The sequence below is a fragment of the Phlebotomus papatasi genome, chromosome 1, assembly GCF_024763615.1.
Source record: "Phlebotomus papatasi isolate M1 chromosome 1, Ppap_2.1, whole genome shotgun sequence".
NCBI classification, from domain to species: domain Eukaryota; kingdom Metazoa; phylum Arthropoda; class Insecta; order Diptera; family Psychodidae; genus Phlebotomus; species Phlebotomus papatasi.
The window spans coordinates 53,896,597-53,915,182 of record NC_077222.1 but is presented as its reverse complement, the minus strand read 5'-3'; the positions used below and the strand labels follow the sequence as shown (position 1 = coordinate 53,915,182).

At 34.0% G+C, this 18,586-nt stretch overlaps 3 protein-coding genes across 6 annotated transcripts in view; 2 read left to right on the top strand and 1 right to left on the bottom strand.

Annotated features, from left to right (window-relative positions):
* Positions 1–325: 325 nt before the first annotated feature.
* Positions 326–6,109, bottom strand: LOC129806643 (membrane-associated tyrosine- and threonine-specific cdc2-inhibitory kinase). The gene is made up of 5 exons (XM_055855381.1): positions 5,379–6,109; positions 5,193–5,315; positions 1,512–1,710; positions 1,294–1,439; positions 326–1,208 (listed from the first exon to the last, which is right to left on the bottom strand). The coding sequence occupies exons 1-5, from the start codon at positions 5,958–5,960 to the stop codon at positions 741–743; spliced, it is 1,518 nt and encodes a 505-aa protein (XP_055711356.1). The 5' UTR covers positions 5,961–6,109; the 3' UTR covers positions 326–740.
* A 103-nt stretch (positions 6,110–6,212) lies between these two features.
* On the top strand, positions 6,213–8,332 carry LOC129801423 (dynein regulatory complex protein 1 homolog). Its single transcript, XM_055846487.1, has 2 exons — positions 6,213–6,358; positions 6,432–8,332. The coding sequence occupies exons 1-2, from the start codon at positions 6,213–6,215 to the stop codon at positions 8,317–8,319; spliced, it is 2,034 nt and encodes a 677-aa protein (XP_055702462.1). The 3' UTR covers positions 8,320–8,332.
* An 83-nt stretch (positions 8,333–8,415) lies between these two features.
* The window catches only part of LOC129806610 (uncharacterized), a 46,870-nt gene continuing 36,699 nt past the window's right edge, over positions 8,416–18,586 (top strand). The window contains exons 1-3 of one of the 4 annotated variants that reach the window (XM_055855322.1): positions 8,426–8,852; positions 17,125–17,234; positions 17,523–17,552. In XM_055855322.1, coding sequence (XP_055711297.1) covers positions 8,753–8,852; positions 17,125–17,234; positions 17,523–17,552 — 240 coding nt within the window. In that variant the 5' untranslated portion in view covers positions 8,426–8,752. Of the gene's footprint in view, positions 8,853–17,124; positions 17,235–17,522; positions 17,553–18,586 lie in introns of all 4 variants that reach the window. The other 3 variants (XM_055855333.1, XM_055855348.1, XM_055855342.1) reach the window with 3 other exon arrangements.

Sequence of the window (18,586 nt, the reverse complement as noted above, 5' to 3'; positions counted from 1 at the left end):
ATGGTAAGTAGAAAAATCAAAAATGGTAAGTAATAAATGCAAATTTGGTAAAAATCAAAGTATTTACCAAAAATGTTTTAGCCATTTTTTTTTAAAATTCATTTTATTTTGGTGCCACAATGATGAACCGAGGAATACAGCCGATCACTGGTACTCATCCCTTAGATCACAGTCAATGCAATAATATTGGTTTCATTGTAGTCTCATCGTGATCTAGAATCCTTTCAACTCTGTTGGTATTGTTGAGATGAATTTCGTGTAAGTCTTGGGCCTCACACAAAATGTCCATCATAAAAAAATGTCGAACAACATGAAGAAACATGGATTTTAGAAAATCATTCAGTAATCGTTTTATTTTAGCTCGTATCACATTAAAATTAATTTATGTTAGTATAAGAATAGACAAAAATGAGATTGTAGTAAATTTTTCCCAGTGATCGTTTTTTTTATTTTTCATTCTTTTTTTTTATAACAATAATCATGTAAATGGCCTTTGTTTTCACAGCAACACTGGGCCCCTGCTTTTTAGTACTTATTACTGATAGATAATAAAAAGAGACGGATTACTATCCTTGGACTGGGAGGAATATCCTTATTTTCTTGGTGAAATATCTCATATTTCAATAAACATGTTGTATAATTATAAGCTGAATATATAGATAAACGTTAGTCTTGATTTCGAGTGCATCAGCAACAACACCATGGAATAAAAAAAAAAATTATATTACAATATATAACATTTAAAAATGTTTATCGGAACCATCCGAGTCGGAATCATCTGTGTGCATAAATAACTTTTTGCATGTTAAAGAGGAATAATCGTGCGTTGATCTTGGCGTATAATTCAGTGGACTCCGTGATAAATGATCTTCAAACTCTTCAAAACTGGAATTAATTTGAGGACTACCTGCATTTACTAATCTCGTTTGTCGCCTTTTACTCTTCTCATGGCTCAAAATCGGCGTCGAATTCACCACATCGGACATATTTATGCTGCTATCGCCCAAATTTGGAGTACTCGTCTGATGATCATCATCACTCAACTCTAATGGTGACATAGAATTGTGCTCCTCATACTCATTCTTATGCCTCCGCCTGATGCAACTTAATACGGCAAAACTCATTCGCGTCATTAAGATTAACAGCATTTTCTTTAATCTGTACCACTTATTGGAAAACTGCACTACCGCTTTTCTTCTAAGCTTTCTCTGCAAAAGACATACCAGAAAATCCACAAAAAAATGCTAAAAAATCACGATTTTTCCTTTAGAAGTAAAAAGAAAAAGAACCTACAAGTTTCGTTGATGACCACCATCGTTTTCGCTTTGTCAGCAAATTTGCTATTCGCGGATAACGCAAGAGAGCCTCCACAGAAGGTCTCTGTTGCCAATCAGGATTCATCATCCACATGATAACATCATTCAGTTCATCCGAAAGCACTACAACAATTACGAAAAAAATTCATATAAAACTATGGCAAAATTACTTTTACTAAATCCAAATAATCTCACTGTGTTTTGATTCTTCTGGAAGGATTCCCATTCTCAGCTGATGCCACAGGACACCATTTGATGGCAATTCGAGATTACAGGCCAATTCCAAAATTGTTATGCCTAAACTAAAAATATCGGCAGCCTTTGAGAAGGTACCCTGAAGCAATTCCGGTGCAATGTACCTCGAATCACCCTCCATAGCGGCCTCTTTGTTTTTCTAAAGACATTTATAAAAAAATTCATCGATTTATTATGCCCTATTAGACCTATCAATTAAGAAAAAAATAATCTAGAGATCATAAAGATAATAGAGAGATATTTTACCGAAACAGGATCTAAACAGAGAAATTTATTAGTATAAAAACATTACCCTTATTTAATATTCAGTATTTTTATGGTTAAATAATTTTATGATCATTATGGGTTGAAATCTAAAAATAAAAAAAGAGCGCATTTCTCTCTTCAATAAATAGGTGAAATTTTTGTCACTGAATTTCTATATTTCTTTTTATTAATTAGTCGAACTTTAAGTGAGAGTAATTTATATATAGGGAAGCGTGGGGCCGCTCAGGTAGGCATTACATTTGAAAATATAAAATTTTGGGAGAATAATAGATAGTGCCACTGACCCTTCAAACGATAAAGTGGTGAAAGGTCAAGTGGTGGTCCCGGATATTTCGGACCAAAAGCGGTACAGTTTATTACGTTTTTATCCTACACAGAAAAAAATATTTTGTAAAATTGTTCGTAAATATTTGTGAAATCCTATGGCAGACTTACGAAATGCTCGTGAATCATATAAACCACAAACAAGTTCGTAAAATTTTGTACTTTTTCACAAACATTGTTCGTAAAATAATCATTTGACGAACATTTTTTGTACTTTTACAAACATTTGTTCGTAAATGTTCGTAAACACACAAGAAAATGTTCGTAAAATTTTGTCATTTGCTCGTATTTGTTCGTAGAATTTTGCCAGATAAACAAAAATTTACGAACAAATGACAAAATTTTTCGAACATTTTTTGGTGGCTAATCTACCCCGGTCTCCTTTAATTTTGAATTTTTTAAGGTCAAAGTTAAACCATTCTAGGGGTTTTATTTTTCAATCGGTTTTCAGTCAATTCTGGATTTAATTAAAAAATATTGTAACTTCCAATTCTACTGAATTGGTTACAATGGTTACAATTGAATTATTAATGAGTATGGGAAGGTGGGACAGTTCACGCAACTAAACTATTTTTGAGAACATATTTGGTAAACTATGTTGCGTTAGTTTCCCTTGAATATTACATATATTAGGGGGAGTTAGGGCTACTTTGAGCTGTGGTTCTAGATTTACAGTAGAACCTCGTTATAGGCCATATTTGGTTCCAGATTTGACACTTGGTTTGCACTATAGTCCATGTCATTTTTTTTTTAAATTATCAACGACTTTTAGTGTTGAAATTGCTCGACGGCTTCCACTTTCTTTGTGATTGCGGTAGGGTAAATTAAGCTAATTCAAAACCTGCTTCAAATGGAAATTTTTCGCTACTCCAAATGGAAACGTTATTGTTTTCATGATAAATACAGTACTAAATTATTATATTTATATATTTTCTATACCACAGTTTCATTATTTAGTTAATTTTGCTCCAAATAAAGCGAAAATCCATTCATATTCATAAATTTTAATTTGTTATTTTCTCAGAAAAATTAAAAGTGTACCTTTTCACCATCGAATTTTTCATCGGTCAACAAAGTTTTCTTGATTATTCTTTATTCGTTTTTCTTACATTTATGTCTTATTTCTGGCTAATTTTAGTTAAATTAAGTGCTAATCTTTATTGTTAACGGTACGTGAAGTTTTCAAATGAAATAATTACCTATTTCGTGAACAAAAAGGGTTTTTCTGAAGTGTCTGCAAATGCTTCAATAGGAAACCCCGGAAATATGATCTTTTGGAGAGATTTTCTAATTGTTTTAGATGGGAAAGGAGAAAATACCAGAAATAACAACAAATCCTGCACTTAAGAGCAACTCAACAAGGTTTTGGAAGCCTTTCGTCGCGGTTTCACTTACACTGTTTGTCTCCAATTAGAAACTTTCCCTTGTCTCCATTTGGATTAATGTGTTTCCAATAGAAGCATTTTGCACTCGTGTATTTTTCTTGTATTTAGGAAGTTTTCAAATTATATCTAAAGAATTTTCACTAAACAGTAACATTCTGGAAGAGTCAAGAAGAATATTTATGTAATTCTCTTCAGAAAAAATATGAACATAATGTGTTGAATCTTCTGTCAAAGTTAAAGCGTCTGGAAATGGTTTTGAATTAGGACATTTACCCAACTTGTCCTCGCTGTCTTCATTATGGATCACAATTATCACAACTACTCAATAAAGTTTGCGAAAAATATTAAAATAATTGTGACAACATTGCATGTCGCATACTAAAAAACATAACCTAACTTAAAATCAGTGTTTTGAAATCAACGGTCGATAAATTGTGGACTATAGAGAGCGATGGCCTATAGCGGGGTTCTACAGTATTATACAACTCTTTTGCCTACACTCAATCCCGGTATTATGAACATTTTCAAGACCGAAAAAAATTCGCGAAATGGCATTACGCATCGCGAAAATTTGCATACCCGCAGGGGCTTTCTTTTGAATAAATCACCGTAGAATGAATTTCGCGCGGATTAAAAGTAGTCAGAGCAGAAATATTAAGCTTTTTAAAAGAAATTCATTAACAAACAGTACTTTTTGGAGAGGGTTCTTCAATAAATTGGTAGAATATTTAAAATTTTCACCTTAACTCTTTCGTCTCTTTTGGGACTCTGAGTACCCAAAGAAGCATATGAATATGAAAAACGATGTTTTTTAATTATTCATAACTGATAAAAATCCGATTTTTGTGGATGATTACAAACTATAAGGATGTCCAAATGTAAGATATTTTTTATAGGACCTCAATTAATTCCTGAGCTTAGATATTTTTGATTAAAAAATTGTGAAATTGGCTTGCAGCATATGCTGCGATCCGGAAAGAGTTAATAATATAAATTAAAGTTTTATTCTGATAAAGAAGCACAGTGTTTTCAAATTTCCTGCGAATCAGTATACATTCAGGCGTATTTCAAAAATGATTTCATAGATTGACTCCCAATGGTAGCCAAACTTGTATAATTGTATGTGTATAATTCCGTCAGGTGTATAAACCCGAAGGACTTAATGCCGGGACTGAGTGTATGTCTTCTAAATAAAGCCGTTATTTTACAGTTATTTTATTTAGATCCACAATTATTTTGTCTATCCAAATTACATCATTTTAAAACCCAGTTTCCTTTAGAAATATGCGAAAAAGTCTTATAACAATGTAGCCCCACAGCTCAAAGTAGCCCTACCTCCCCCTATAATTATTTTTATCCTTCAAAATGTTTATTTTCGAAAGTAATGCATGCGTAAACTACCCCACCCTCCCCTAAAAATCCGCAAATATGGTTTTTAATAATTTGTGGACTTGTTATCGACCTAGAGGCTCTGTAAATAAGTCATTCGTGTAATATTATGCCACTGGCTTCAATTAATTTATTTAAATAATTCTTTAATGTTGAATCAGGAAAACTAACAGAATATTCTATTTGAGAATTCCTCAAAACTAGACTCGGATAGGGTACCGAAAAGACTTGATGGTAGGAAATCGTTTCTACTTACACGACTGAGGTCGAATACCAGGCCAAAATCGCCTAGTTTGCATACTCCGTCCTCTGTGATTAGAATATTGTCCAATTTGATGTCCAGATGAATGAGATTTCTGTCATGCAGAGCCTTGAGTGCCTGTTGCAAATAAGGATTTACTTTACCAGGAACTTTTCCTGCAGTCTACAGGCAAAATCTTACCAGTAGAAGATCCAGAAGGAATGACCATGTCTGAGACTCTGGAATCTGCTTCTGCTGGATCACGTATGTTTCCAAACTGCTTTGGCACAATTCCATCTGGATGTACAGCCGATCTTTTTCCTCCCACGCCATGTACAGGGTGACGCAGTGCTCATGTCCGGAAAATTCCTCATGCCTCTTTACTTCCATCAAACGTTCTTCGCGGTAGCTTTCGCTCCGGAAGAATTGTTTAGACTTCTTCACAGCATATAGCAGACCATCTTCCCGTGATCGTACCTTGAATACTTCCCCAAAGGAACCTTCGCCGATCTTAGAGATGTTCTCGAAACATTGATCGAAGTAAGACTCTTTCTTGTCGGGCTGGTAAATAGATGCAAGTTGAACATTGTCCAGGGAATCCCTGAAGGAGATTGCCGAAGCGGTGTTGGATAAATTGCTGCGATTTACGTGGTAGATTCCTTTTCTGCACAAAACTGGGCATTTCTTCTTTGAGCTGGGCTTTTGACTTTTGAAAGAGTGCGATAAATTTGCATCACTGATCTCGGGGAGTGGGAGATATGATGAGTTCCCTTCACTGGGCATCTTTGGGGAATACACCGAACAATGATTTCACAGGAAAAACACAATTTATACATGGACTTGAAAAACTTGCAGAGAAAAACGAAAAACACCGGTAAAGTGAGGTTATGGCATGACAGCGGTGACATGACAGCTAACAAAATGCGCCCTCTCGAGTGCTATCCGCAAAGTAAAAAATCAATTTGAAATCAACAACCCTCCAAAAATTTATTGAGTTTTTTCTTGAATCCCAAATTGTGAGAATTTTCGCGAAGAATGGATACAAATGAGGAGAGAACTGATGAAATTGCATTACCTAAAATTTTCATAGAGTCCAATGCACCCAATAAGGATGAATTGGAAGTGAATTTGCAGATGGTGGTTGAAAAACTTAAATCCCAAAAATCTACTCAACTCCCAACGTAAGATAATTTTTTTAATTTTTATTTTAATTAAATAAAATAGAAAAAATATATTTCAATGATTTAATGCTAGGATTAATCCGGATGAGTTGAAAAAAGATGGTATCCAGAAGAGAATAGACGAGAGTAACAAGGTTCTGGGAGAGCTGTTGAGAGATGGAACGGAATTGGTGACCAATATTCGAATAGCCAATGATAAGAGGGAAATTGATCGACGTGCTGATGAAGCTCAGCTTCGGGAAGAGCTTCTGGAGAAGCTGAATGCCGAATCCGAAGCTGCAGCTGAGAAATTTCAGGACATTTCTGTTAAATGGTCAGAACTGGAAGCAGTAAAAGATCCATTTAATATGCACGAAGGATTGCAGGAGCAAAAAGAACGAATCCAGGAATTGACACGTCAGAAGGATGATATTATTAAGGAATGCTGGAAAGAGCTAACTAAGGCGGATGAGAGATACTACCAGGATCAGGAGAAACAGGCATCTGATATTGTGTGCCTCGTAGAGAGGGTGGATCATCATATTGAGGCAATGAAGTCTGCCTACAGGAAGCACTTGGACCTACTGCAACAGACAATTGACAATGAGAGAGGACGCATCAAAGGGGAGATTAATAAAAAATGGGAAGATCTGTACAGCGAGCGCAAGGAGAAGGAAAAAAAGAAACTCCTGGATGCAAAAGAGAAGTCTGATTTTTTTGAAGCGGAAATTGAGAGAATCACTGTGCAACATGAAGAGCTCACACGGGCCACCAAAATCAATCTGGAGCACGACAATGAGGCACTTCAGCTGGAACTTCAGAAAGTCAAGGCAAATATCTTGCTGAATTCCGAGAAGCTGGATTATAACTTTGAAGTACTGAAGAGACGAGAGGAGGAAAATGTGATTATACGGTGTCAGCAGAAAAAGCGCCTGATGAGAATGAGTGAGGCAATTGTATCGCTCAAGAAGAAGATCCGGGACACCACTGCCCAAAGCGATGCTGAATGTGGGAAGCTCCAGAGTGAGATCTCGAAGCTGCAGACACAAGTTCGAGATATTGAAGCATCAGCAGCGATGTTTGCAGACACCAGTGATACCAAATACCGTGGCATATGGGAAATGAATTATTCTGAGGCTGTTAAGTTACTCAATCAAATCCTGGCCATAGATGAGCAGCTGCATATCCATCAGTTGGGTACTGAGGCATCCAGCAGCAGCTTCGAATTGAGCACTCTCGAGGATTTGCCATCTTTTCGATTGGCCTGTGAGACAATTGAGCAGGAAAAGAGAAATTTGACCAATTATTCTTGCCAGAAATCTTCACAATCAACATCAAAAACTCCTGATTCACCAATTCTGAGGGAGATTTTTGAGAAGATTGCCAATCAGAGTGGCTTCTTGATTGAGAAGAAGCTTGAGGAGCTCATTGAACCACTAGAGGAGAGTGATGAGAAACTCCTTGTGAAAGTGGATAATATTTTTACAGCTCTGGGTATTAAAAATGTCGAAGATTTAGCTGAGATTAATCAATATTTCTTGCAACATGCTTTTTGTCTGCACTGCTCTGAGAATCATGCTGAAATTTCTGCTGAAGATCGAGAATGTAGCAGTCCATCATCTCATGAATTTGTTCTGGAGGTACCGGATGTCCTGACGATCCTCAGGGAATTTATGGAGGAACACAAGAGTGAGAATTTGGTCGAGGATGACTCGGAAAATACTCCCAAGATGCGTTTGACTCTGTCTCGTTTGTTGGATGCTGGAGAAGTGCGAGATTTCTGGCAGCAATTTCGTCGGGTTTTCCCGGAGGAGAAGGAGCGCCTGTGGCAGGGATTGGAGTATGGACTTACTGAGTATCTAAAGGTGCTGAAGGAGCGGGAAAAATTGGATGGGGATTGCTCTCAATTGAGGCGGCAAAATGAGGAGCTTCGCCATCTTCTGCACAAATACGTTGAAGATTGCGAAAATTCAAATGGATAATTCTCCTAAGGGATGGCGCTGGTGTCTGCGATGCACACGTATCGAGGCGCTGGATGTTGATGTCAAAATCGCGATTTTTTTGGGGAAAAATAGTAATGGCTCCTCTGCGTTTCTCTGCACTTGTCTGTAATTGTTTGAAAAATTTGTATGTGCAAATATAGATGGAAAATGTGGTGTTTTGTGTGAAAAAGCAAAATTGTGGGTATTTTGATATCGATTGGTGTAGGTAAATTGGAATTGAGGTGGCTAGAAGGCCGTGAAAAACAACGATGGAATTGTGGCAGTGAATTTTTTTCTCACGCGAAATACTAGACAGAATTTTCCAATTTAACAAATTGAATCGCGCGATGGAATTGTAGAATCTGTGCTGTGGAATTACCAATAACCATTGCCACTGCATCGGAAGGGATTAGAGAGACTTCAGGGAGGCGCAATGACGGAGAGTTGGATGATTGGAAGTTTTCTGCTTGGCCTGCAAATTAGCATCTGTGCAGCAATGCCCATCACAAATGGAGACTCCGTGCGGCCCCCAGGTAATCACAAATGCAGCTAAAATGCTCTGATTAATCAACCGGAGAGATGAAAAAATCTCCCGACACAGGTGCTTGTGACCTAAAGTCCAGAGGCAAGCGGATATAGAGTCTCTGATTGACTGAATGGATGACGCCTGAAAGCGAAATTTTCCGTTAAAAGCGACTCTTCGGGATGAATGGAAAATATCACTTTTTTTGGTCATTCAATGAAATAATTTTTGCGCGTTTTATTAATATGCGTCAACTGATGCATCCCTCTCTCCTTCGCATTTTCATTTTGCACTGTAACATTGTCCCAAGAAGCCACAAGAGAGAAGGCGAAAACGCTGCGATTACTCAATCGTGCGATATTAGCCGTGAAAAAGTACCAATTACTTATCTCTCTTGCCCATTTTCTCAATGAAAGCGTGCGGAGAATATAAAAAAAACAACTTCGAAAAAAAAACATGTTTCTGCTACAAAAAGGTGCCCCAAGAAAAACAACAAACTACCAGAAAGTAGGATTTTTTTCGCTAGAGCAATTCCCTCATTTCTCTGATAATGTGTGTCTCCCATATTTTCTTGCTGAACCACTTACGTAGTTCTCAACACTATAAAATTTGTAATGACGCTGTGGCAAATTATTTCATTCACTCTCATTCCCGTTGATAAAATTCTGCCTCAAGGAAAGACAAAAGATAGACTCATATGCCTAATTCCATATTCACTCTAAAATTGTTCTTCAGTTTTCTTTTTTTGTATGAAATTTTTAGCTAAGGGCAGACCTCATGTTATTTGGAAAATTTTCCGGAAATATTAACAATTCAATTCCGTTCATATGCTTCATGAACTATTTATTTATTCTTCTATCAGAGACTAGCTAATATATTTTTCAAAACATACTTATTCCGTAAGAAAGAATACTTTAATTAATCCTTATTAACTTGCAAGGGATTGAAACTGAAAGTATAGCCTAGTTCCCGAAGATCCCCACTTTCTAAATAGCAAGAATGGTAACAGAATTTTAAGAATCCGAATGATACATAGTCTTTATTCTAAAGCGGTCTTCATAAAAAAACTTCTAGAAGTTTAGCCCAATTCCCGAAGGTCTCAAAATCTTATAGGGTAAGTGTGCTAAATTCCGGCCAGCTTGCAATTCCCGCCATGTTTTTTTGTTCCTCGAATTTCCATGAATTTTTAGTTTTTACATACTCTAGAGATTATACAATGCAAAAGAATAACAAAAAATGTAGCTTCGACAAACAAGATTACGTGAAAAAGACATTGGAAGAATTCCTGAAGGGCAAGGAACTATGAAAATGAGGGTGGCCGAAATAAGGCACCAAAGCTATGTCAACATTTTTATTTATTTTAAAATATATTAAGAATGATTTTAGAGTAAATAAAGACGATAAACTGTCTACAAGGTTCCAAGCAGCAGTCCTTAAGAAGAAGTAATTAAAACACTACTGAGAGAAATCCGAAAAAGTTAAAATAACATTCCGGAAATGTTAATTTTACCCTGCAGTATTGATCCAAAATCGGTGTAAATATTACCCTTTTTAGGTGTATTGGGGGTTAAAGTTACCCTTTTTCATGTTAATTTTACCCTTAAAAAGGTGTAAAATTAACATTAAAAAATGTTGATATATTTTTACACCTAAAAAGTGTTAAAGTTACGAGGAAAAAAAGTTAATCGCACCCTATTTTTTTTCTCAGTGAATATTCAATTTGTATTAATAATATAGTATTTAAAACTTGAAACCTTGGCGCTTGCATGCAACTATGTCGAAATTTGGCACAATTACCCTATACCAACCAATTTTATTGGTTTTTTGGAATCTAATAGAACATTTGCCCTTAATAATTCAATCTTAAGTAAATTTTTTTCAAGGAATCTTGACTGATAAGAAATTAGAAAAGTTAGGTCATATGGCTAAGCCTTAAGGCTCAAATAGACCCAGGCTGATCCTCGAGAATATTTAGCCCGTAAAATTTGGCACTAAAAGATTGGATAAAGGAAACTTATACAAAGGACCTCTGTAATCGATAATCCTAAGCCCTCAGTGTGTGACACTTTTGAATAAATCTTTAGTATTAAATTTTACAGGATAAATATTGTCGAGGATCAGCCTTAGTCTATTGGGGCCCTTAGGTCTGAAACTCGTATAACATCCTTAAAAATTTCGCCTCTTATCAAATTATTGAACGTTAACCATGCTAAATTGATTCTCCGAAAGAGAAACAAAGGGATAACAAGGGTATTAGTAACTAAAAATCAGACACGTTCACAATCAATTTAAATATTGATTTATTATAAAATGAAATTTAAAAGGATAACTCGAGGCAAAGTTTGATAAGACAGATGTTTTATTTTTTTTACGAACTCCCAAAAGTTCTGGTAAATTTCTAATAAGCACATTGTTAAGAAAAATTTTCTACTCTACAACTTTGCTAAAGGTAATTTCCTCTATCTCGTGGGAAAATATATTTTTAACACACTTCTTAGGAGTTAAATTTAAATGAAATTCTCAAATAATAAGGGGGATAGGGATAATTTTGATTCACTTCATTACGACTTTTCGTAAATAAAAAAATAGAAGTAACACAACAAAAAGAGATGGCAAAGCATTCCAGCTTTGCGGAATGCTCGAACTCAAGAGGTAGAGCTCACCGTGAATTGGTTTTTCGCATGACCTTTTGCTGCTTACTGGTCTACTATAGATCTTATGATGAATCGGTACTTAGCCGATTCATTACCGATACAGAGGGGTTCGAAATTTCAATACCTTTCCAAAAAAATCCAAATTTAATCACATCGGTTGAAAAAATGTTCCTTCCACAGTGGTTGACTTTGACCTTCAATAATTCTAAGTGGCGAATTTTTCGGTCATAGGTATGTTTGGACGAAATGTTCGCCTTGACGACCTCTAAAACAGATCTAAAAATCATTGAAAAAGCTTAGGACAATTATGAGAAAAACCGAAAAAATACGGTTTTGGAGGGGATAGAAGGGGGAGGGGAAAAACGTCTAGAGATATTGTTTTTTTTTTATTGGGAGTCATCGAAGACTGGATGTCGATATTTCTTACCGTTTAAGCTCCAGAACGGTGACAAAGTTAAAAAAAAAGACGATTATGTAATTGCTCTCTCTTTGAGTTCGAGCAGTAAAAATGAGAAAAAAAGATTTATTTCTTTTTTTTTCTTCAATCTTTGAGAGAAAATGCTATTTATAAGTAATTTCATAAAAACCGCTTTAGACAAAAAGTATCTCTTCTCTGGTTTAAAAGGGGGCGAAAATATGTGTGATCAGTAAAATTTTGGTCAGTAAAATATGTAAAATTGATCAAAAATAATTTTAAGCTAAGTCATATCTAAGATGTCAAGATTGTTTAAAATTTCTATTTTGCCTTTTCGAAAAGTATGTGACTATTTACATGCACTCCATGCACTGAAAATGCATTATTAAGTGTTTGAAAATTTATTTATCCAGCAGACCATTTTAAACAATTTACTGATCAATCTGCTGTAACATTTAGAAAAGGCAAATAAGGCAAATTAAACAATTGGGCCGATTACATTAAACTTTATGTTTTTTTTTGTCACTTTTTACTCCTAAAGAATACATTTTGGAACAGAAATTGGTTAGGTTAAGTGTACCAAATTTTGGCATGTAAGCGCTAAAGTTTTAAGATTTAAATTTAGTATTATTTGTTACTTTTTTAAGGGGCCTTCTTTGGAACCTTATTTCTTGAAAATTATTTTTATTACTTTTAAAAATTAATAAAAATATAGACATAGCTTTAGGTAATTTTTTGATGATCTTGATTATCAGAGTTCCTTGCCTTTCCTGAATTCTTCCAAAGTCATTTTCACATCATTTCGTTCGTCGAAGCGACATTTTTGTTTTTTTTTACATTGTATAATTTCAGAAGTATAAAAATTAAAATTTCATGGAGAGAACAAAAGAAGTGGCCGAAATTGCAAACTGGTCAAAATTTGGTACAGTTTCCTTAACTCTTTCGTTTCTTCTAATACTCTAAACTAAGCACCCAAAGAAAAATATGGATATCCTATGTAAAACAATTTGTTAGACTATTTAGAATCTATAAAAATCCGTTTTTTTTTTGGATAATTATAAATTATAAGGATGCTCAAATCTAGGATACTTTTTGTAGGAGATCGATTAATACCTAAACTCAGATATTTTTGTTCAAAAAACCGTAAAATTGGCTTATAGCATATACTGCGGTCACTGCGGTCCCTAAATTCCTTAACAGTTCAGAGAGACTTGGAAGAGCTATCTTATGTAAAGGAATTCGAAGCCTCAGTGTCTTTAATCCTAGACGTTTATTTTAGATTGGTATTTTAAAATTTTCATCTTTTCAAATTTTGCCTCAGGTCCTCTATACAGTAGCAGTAGTTTAATAACATTTCAGTAGATTTAATTCAGGAATTTAAATTATTTTTTCATTTAACAAAATCTTCAACAAGCAATGTTATTGTCCAACACTGTTTTAAATAAAAAAAAAATGCAATAGATTACTGAATAAGCGAAGTTGCGCTGATCAGGTAGATTTTTCTAATAATCAATTGGGCTTTAGAACTTGCAGTATAGTTGCAGGGTTTAAGTTTCATTAAAATAGACGATTTTTATGCAAAAATTCTGGCTTAGTGGTTATGTTAAAATTCAGTTCTCTCGTATTTATTATTGAGAAATTAAAAATATCTTGGGACGAGGTTGAACTTTCAGTCTGATGACCGCCTTACACGTGTTTCAATCATAACTTAACTGTAACTTCTCAACAATAAGTAAGATATTTGGGAACTTAACTGGGCTAAACTTACAGTTTGAAAAGGGCTTTAAGGTTGATTTATGAATTCTTAACTCTTTAGAAATGTTTAAATTGCTTGAAAATCTAAAAAGGAACAAAACTTCAATTAACTACGAACTAAATATTTTTAGAGGCAAACATTGAAGATAATATGGCCACTACAGAATATATTTTGTTTCATTAAGATATTTTTCTTACTAAATATCTCAATGAAGCTATTTTTTGTCTTGTCCATTAACATTTTAAGGACGATAGGAACACCGGTGCTCCATAAAAATATTTTCCTGGTTATATTTTGCTCCAATAAGAAGTCAGAAAAATTAATTTTTCAGGTCCCTAATTTTTGAGCCTCTCGTTCTTAAAGGGTTAATTTATTCTTTCCCCTTCCCCGCTTAATGCCTAAGTAATCTCAAAAGTAAAAAGTCTCTTAAAGCAGCGTAAAATATAATTATTTAAAGTCAATGAATTTTTAACTCAAAATATTTACGGTAATCTCAATAAAATCGAATTATCACAAAAACATAATAATATAATAGTATGTTTTATTAGACTTTTTCCAGATGAGTAAATACTTAGTGAGATTTATGTACAGCACTTTCACTCTTAATTAATAAAGTTTGAAATAATATCTTTTTACTATTGGCAAGAAAAAAATTTACCTGTCAGAGATAGAGAACAATTCTCTTCTTTTGCCAATCACTACGTTTTATTGCCAACATTGAAGATAATATCTTTGGCATTCTTTCAAAATTGGTTTTTCATCGAGTTCCACAAAGAAATAGATTCTGAATATTTTGCCAGAGACATCAGGACTGTTTATGGACGATAAATATTAAATTATTTTCCTTTTCTTAAAATGTTTTCAAGTGGAAAATTTTCAATTTATGATCTTAATTTGAAAAGAGTTCGGTTAAATTTACTATTATTAACCTTTTGAGGACGATTTAACCATTTATGACCCATGAGTAGCATAAGTACATGATATTTTCTTTGGAAAATGTTTAAAATGTATTTTACTGTTTGAACTCCATAGAAAGAGCATCGATTTTTTACTTCCCATAACGGGTCGTATTTTGGTAGAATTTTGGAAATCTGAAGTTTCGAGTTTTTTTACGTCATACTGGTTTGTTAGTCAGTCCATCCGTCCGACCGTTACCACGCTTACAGGTGAAATTATTATAAATAGAGACTTGGGAACTTCGGGGAACCCCCCATAAGTTAACTCTAGGACCATTAACACGCCCCCCATTTGTTTTCCATTTTTTCCTCTCCAAAACCATGTGTTTTTGAGATTGCTCGAAAAAGCATAGCGGGTTTTTTTAAAAATTATTTTTGGATATGTTTTAGAGGCAGATTTTTCGTCCTTATACGATAAATCTCTTTAAATATCCTAATAACGGTTTTCCAAGGTCAAAGGTTCAAATGGCTCTAGAGAACGTATATCTCAACCGAATGGGGTCATAAGCGGGCTTGTTAGAAAGGTCTTGGAATTTCTAAGAATTCTGAACCAGTTTCAATTGGATATGAATTGTCAATGAACCGGTTATGAACCGATTAATAAGTTTTATCCAAAAATCCAATCTATTACTTTTAAAACTATTTTCGTCCGAAAATCAATTCTGTTATTCTTAAACTATTTTGAGTAATAATTATTCATGAGTAATAAATTCATTAAAAGAAATGGGGAATCAGTGGCGCAATAGGCAAGACCGTTGGCTATTGGGCGGATCGATCTGAATGTCTGAATTAGACAATTTTCACATGTACATATATAATAATGCACCGCCTCGCCCAACAACTGCGGGAGCATGGAAGAAACATTCACCACACTACGGGAAGGCGCTTCTGGGCGGTCTACAATGGACTTAGCAGATTCTTCCAACACGGGATATGACATTGTAAAATTGATTACCTTGTAATAAATATCTCAATACGATTAATAATAATAATTAAAACAAATAAGTATGCTTACGGTATAACATCTAAGTTACGAGCGGGACGCTTATCCCATTCTTTCACTCTTCTTCTTGTTTTGGACGTAATACGGGCTTCAGACCTAAGGCTTAGCCATACGGCTTAACTTCTCTAATATCTTATAAGTCAAGATTTTTTGGAAAATTTTGACTTAGGATTGGATTATTAAGGGCAAATGACCTATTACATTTTAAAAAATCAATAAAATCGATTGCTGTTTAAGGTTTTGAGACCCTCGGGAACTGGGCTAAACCTCTAGTCTGAAGACGGTCTAACACCAATTTCAATTTAGTTCAGTCCAACTTTGAATTCGAAAAATGAGGAGAAGTTTATACAAATCTTTTGAGAAAAGAAAGGGATGCGAATTTTGATTTCATAAATTTTTACCAATCTAAAGTTGTACTAGATGCATTATGAATTAATTCTTTTTAATTTAGTGGCAATCGCTTCTCGGCCTAATATCTATGATCAAAGTGTAGTATTAAAGTGTAATTTAGTGGTATGGGTTGTAAATTCTAAAACCATTCGGGTTAATTGCAATAAAGTTTCTCTCTGCGATTGAACCACATTTAATTTAAGAAAAAAAATCTGACGATCTACATGGGATTCGAATTCTGAATATAATTGTATCATATAGTGAAGGCTCTACCACATTATTCGTAGTATATCAATTTTATCAATATGCCGTCCTTTAAGGGTTAAAAATTTTGTTTAGCAACTAGTGTGCATAATATTTTTTTGCAACTTGCATTATTTAGCTATTGAACATCCTATATGAAAATTATTCAAGCTTAAATAGTGCTTATTGAAGCTACCACCATAGAGAGAGAATATATCATCCAGTGAAAATTGTCTGTTAATCTTCGTCTTACAGTACATTGCTTTAATGGTAATTCTCAAAAGTTGATGTATGAGAAAATAAATAATTTACTCTTTGATATTTATAGACATAAACCAAATTTATAAACCAAATAATTATACACATTAGTTCCTTTAAACTTTTATTTATACAATATTAGAAGTTTTTTTAGTTCCTGTCATGCAATTCTAAAATAAGATTTTCCCTTTCGAATCTATATTAACTCGACTTTTGAAGTGTTAATTGTTTCGTGTTAACAACCCCAATTACAAAGTTTTGTGACTTCAATAAATTCCTTGTGACGTGGTTCAAGTATTTTTTTAGAGGGATTGTTTAAAATATTTTATATGAGTTTATTTCACATGATTACATGTGGTTTGGACTTGTGAAAGAATCCCACAGAAGCAGAAACATGTTTTTTTTTGGAATGCAAAAACTATTTTTCAAGCTTAAAAATCATGCAACATATTGAAGGACAAATTGATCAATGTGTGTGACTTGTTGTTTTTTTTCTTTTTTAAATTAATTTTAAAGAGAGGAACATTGATTTTGCAAAATTTAAAGTGACTTTGGGTATTGAGAGTGGCAGATTATGATAAAAAATAGTGATTATGATTTGTTTTAGGCAATTGGAGTGCAGGAACAACAGTGCTTTTTGCTGTGCTGAGTTTTATGGGAATTGGAACCCTTCTTGGCGCCTGTTTGTGTTGTCGCCGCAGAAAGCGTGGCTTTGAGGTATTCGCACATGTTACACCCTTTATTTCATTGTCCTGCCATAATGATTCTTTTGTTACAAATCATATTTTTAAACAACACTACATTTTGTAACATCCTGATGATAATATTGTCCCTTCAGTATGCTTGCTTTAACTATCCTTTATTGTCCTATCTATATATATATTATCTGTCATTTTCTCTTTTATCTTTCTGTCCTCTAAAGTAATTTACTTTGGTGCATAACATCATTATTTAATCATTTTTCTCTCCCCCCTTCTTCTCCAATTTAAAAAAAAAATCTAACAGCTTGACCATGTAAAGGAAAATAATCATAAGGTACTTATTTGCTTCACCATTCTTATCATTTATCACACAATTTGCAAGATTATGCTGTTTTCTAACAATTTGCATGTTTTTATTGTTGTGTAAATAACCGCACATCGTCATTTATATATATCTTTTTTTTTTGTTACTTTGTGTCTCTTCTGTCGTATTAGTCATCATTCAGTTCAACGCGCTACTTGTGCGAATAGCCGAGAAAGAATAATGCTAAACTGTGTGTTGAGATAGAATGTTGGCGGAAAAAAATCGATAACACAATAGTCTAGAATTGTAGCATATTTTCCATCAAATACAGAACTAAACGGAGTTTTATCTGTTCTACTATCCACAAAAAAAATGTGTGGTGGAATAAAAAGAGACATTGAAGCTTTTGCAAGATCTTTATATAGTTATATATAAAATATAAAGAGGAAAAAAATATTATCACATATATTTTGTATTTACTAATTGAATTGAATGTAGGAATAAAATGCCACATATACGATAGGTTTTCCTCAACTGGATAGTTGTGTAAATTTTTTATTATATCATATCGCCTACAATTTTTTTTCGCATGTGTGTTGGAATAACAAAATTAGCATTTCGTAGCATTTCTTTTTTTTTTTGTTATTCATTCTGATTGACATTGTAGATTAGGCAATAGAAGGAGGTTTATCAATTTTCAAAGTGCTTAGAACAAATAATAAAAAAGGGGAAGGAAGAGAACAAGATAGTAAAAGAAATGAAGCAACAGGAAATTGTGACGCAAAAATCCTTTCGTGAGCACGTCGTATTCATTTTTATAGTGCAGAATGAAAAACAGTCGTCTGAAAATATTCACATTATGCTAATTAACATGAAAGTAAAATTTGACTGACTCACTCACAAGAAATATTTGTGCTTTATTGACCGTATACACTAATATAGAAGAAGAGGCAGACAGAAAAAGCAATAATACAGCAATTTAAGTAAAAATGGTCATTTAGGAACCTTGGAATTAAAATGGATTATCATGTCAAACATTTTAGGATAAGCTAGTAAAAAGAGAT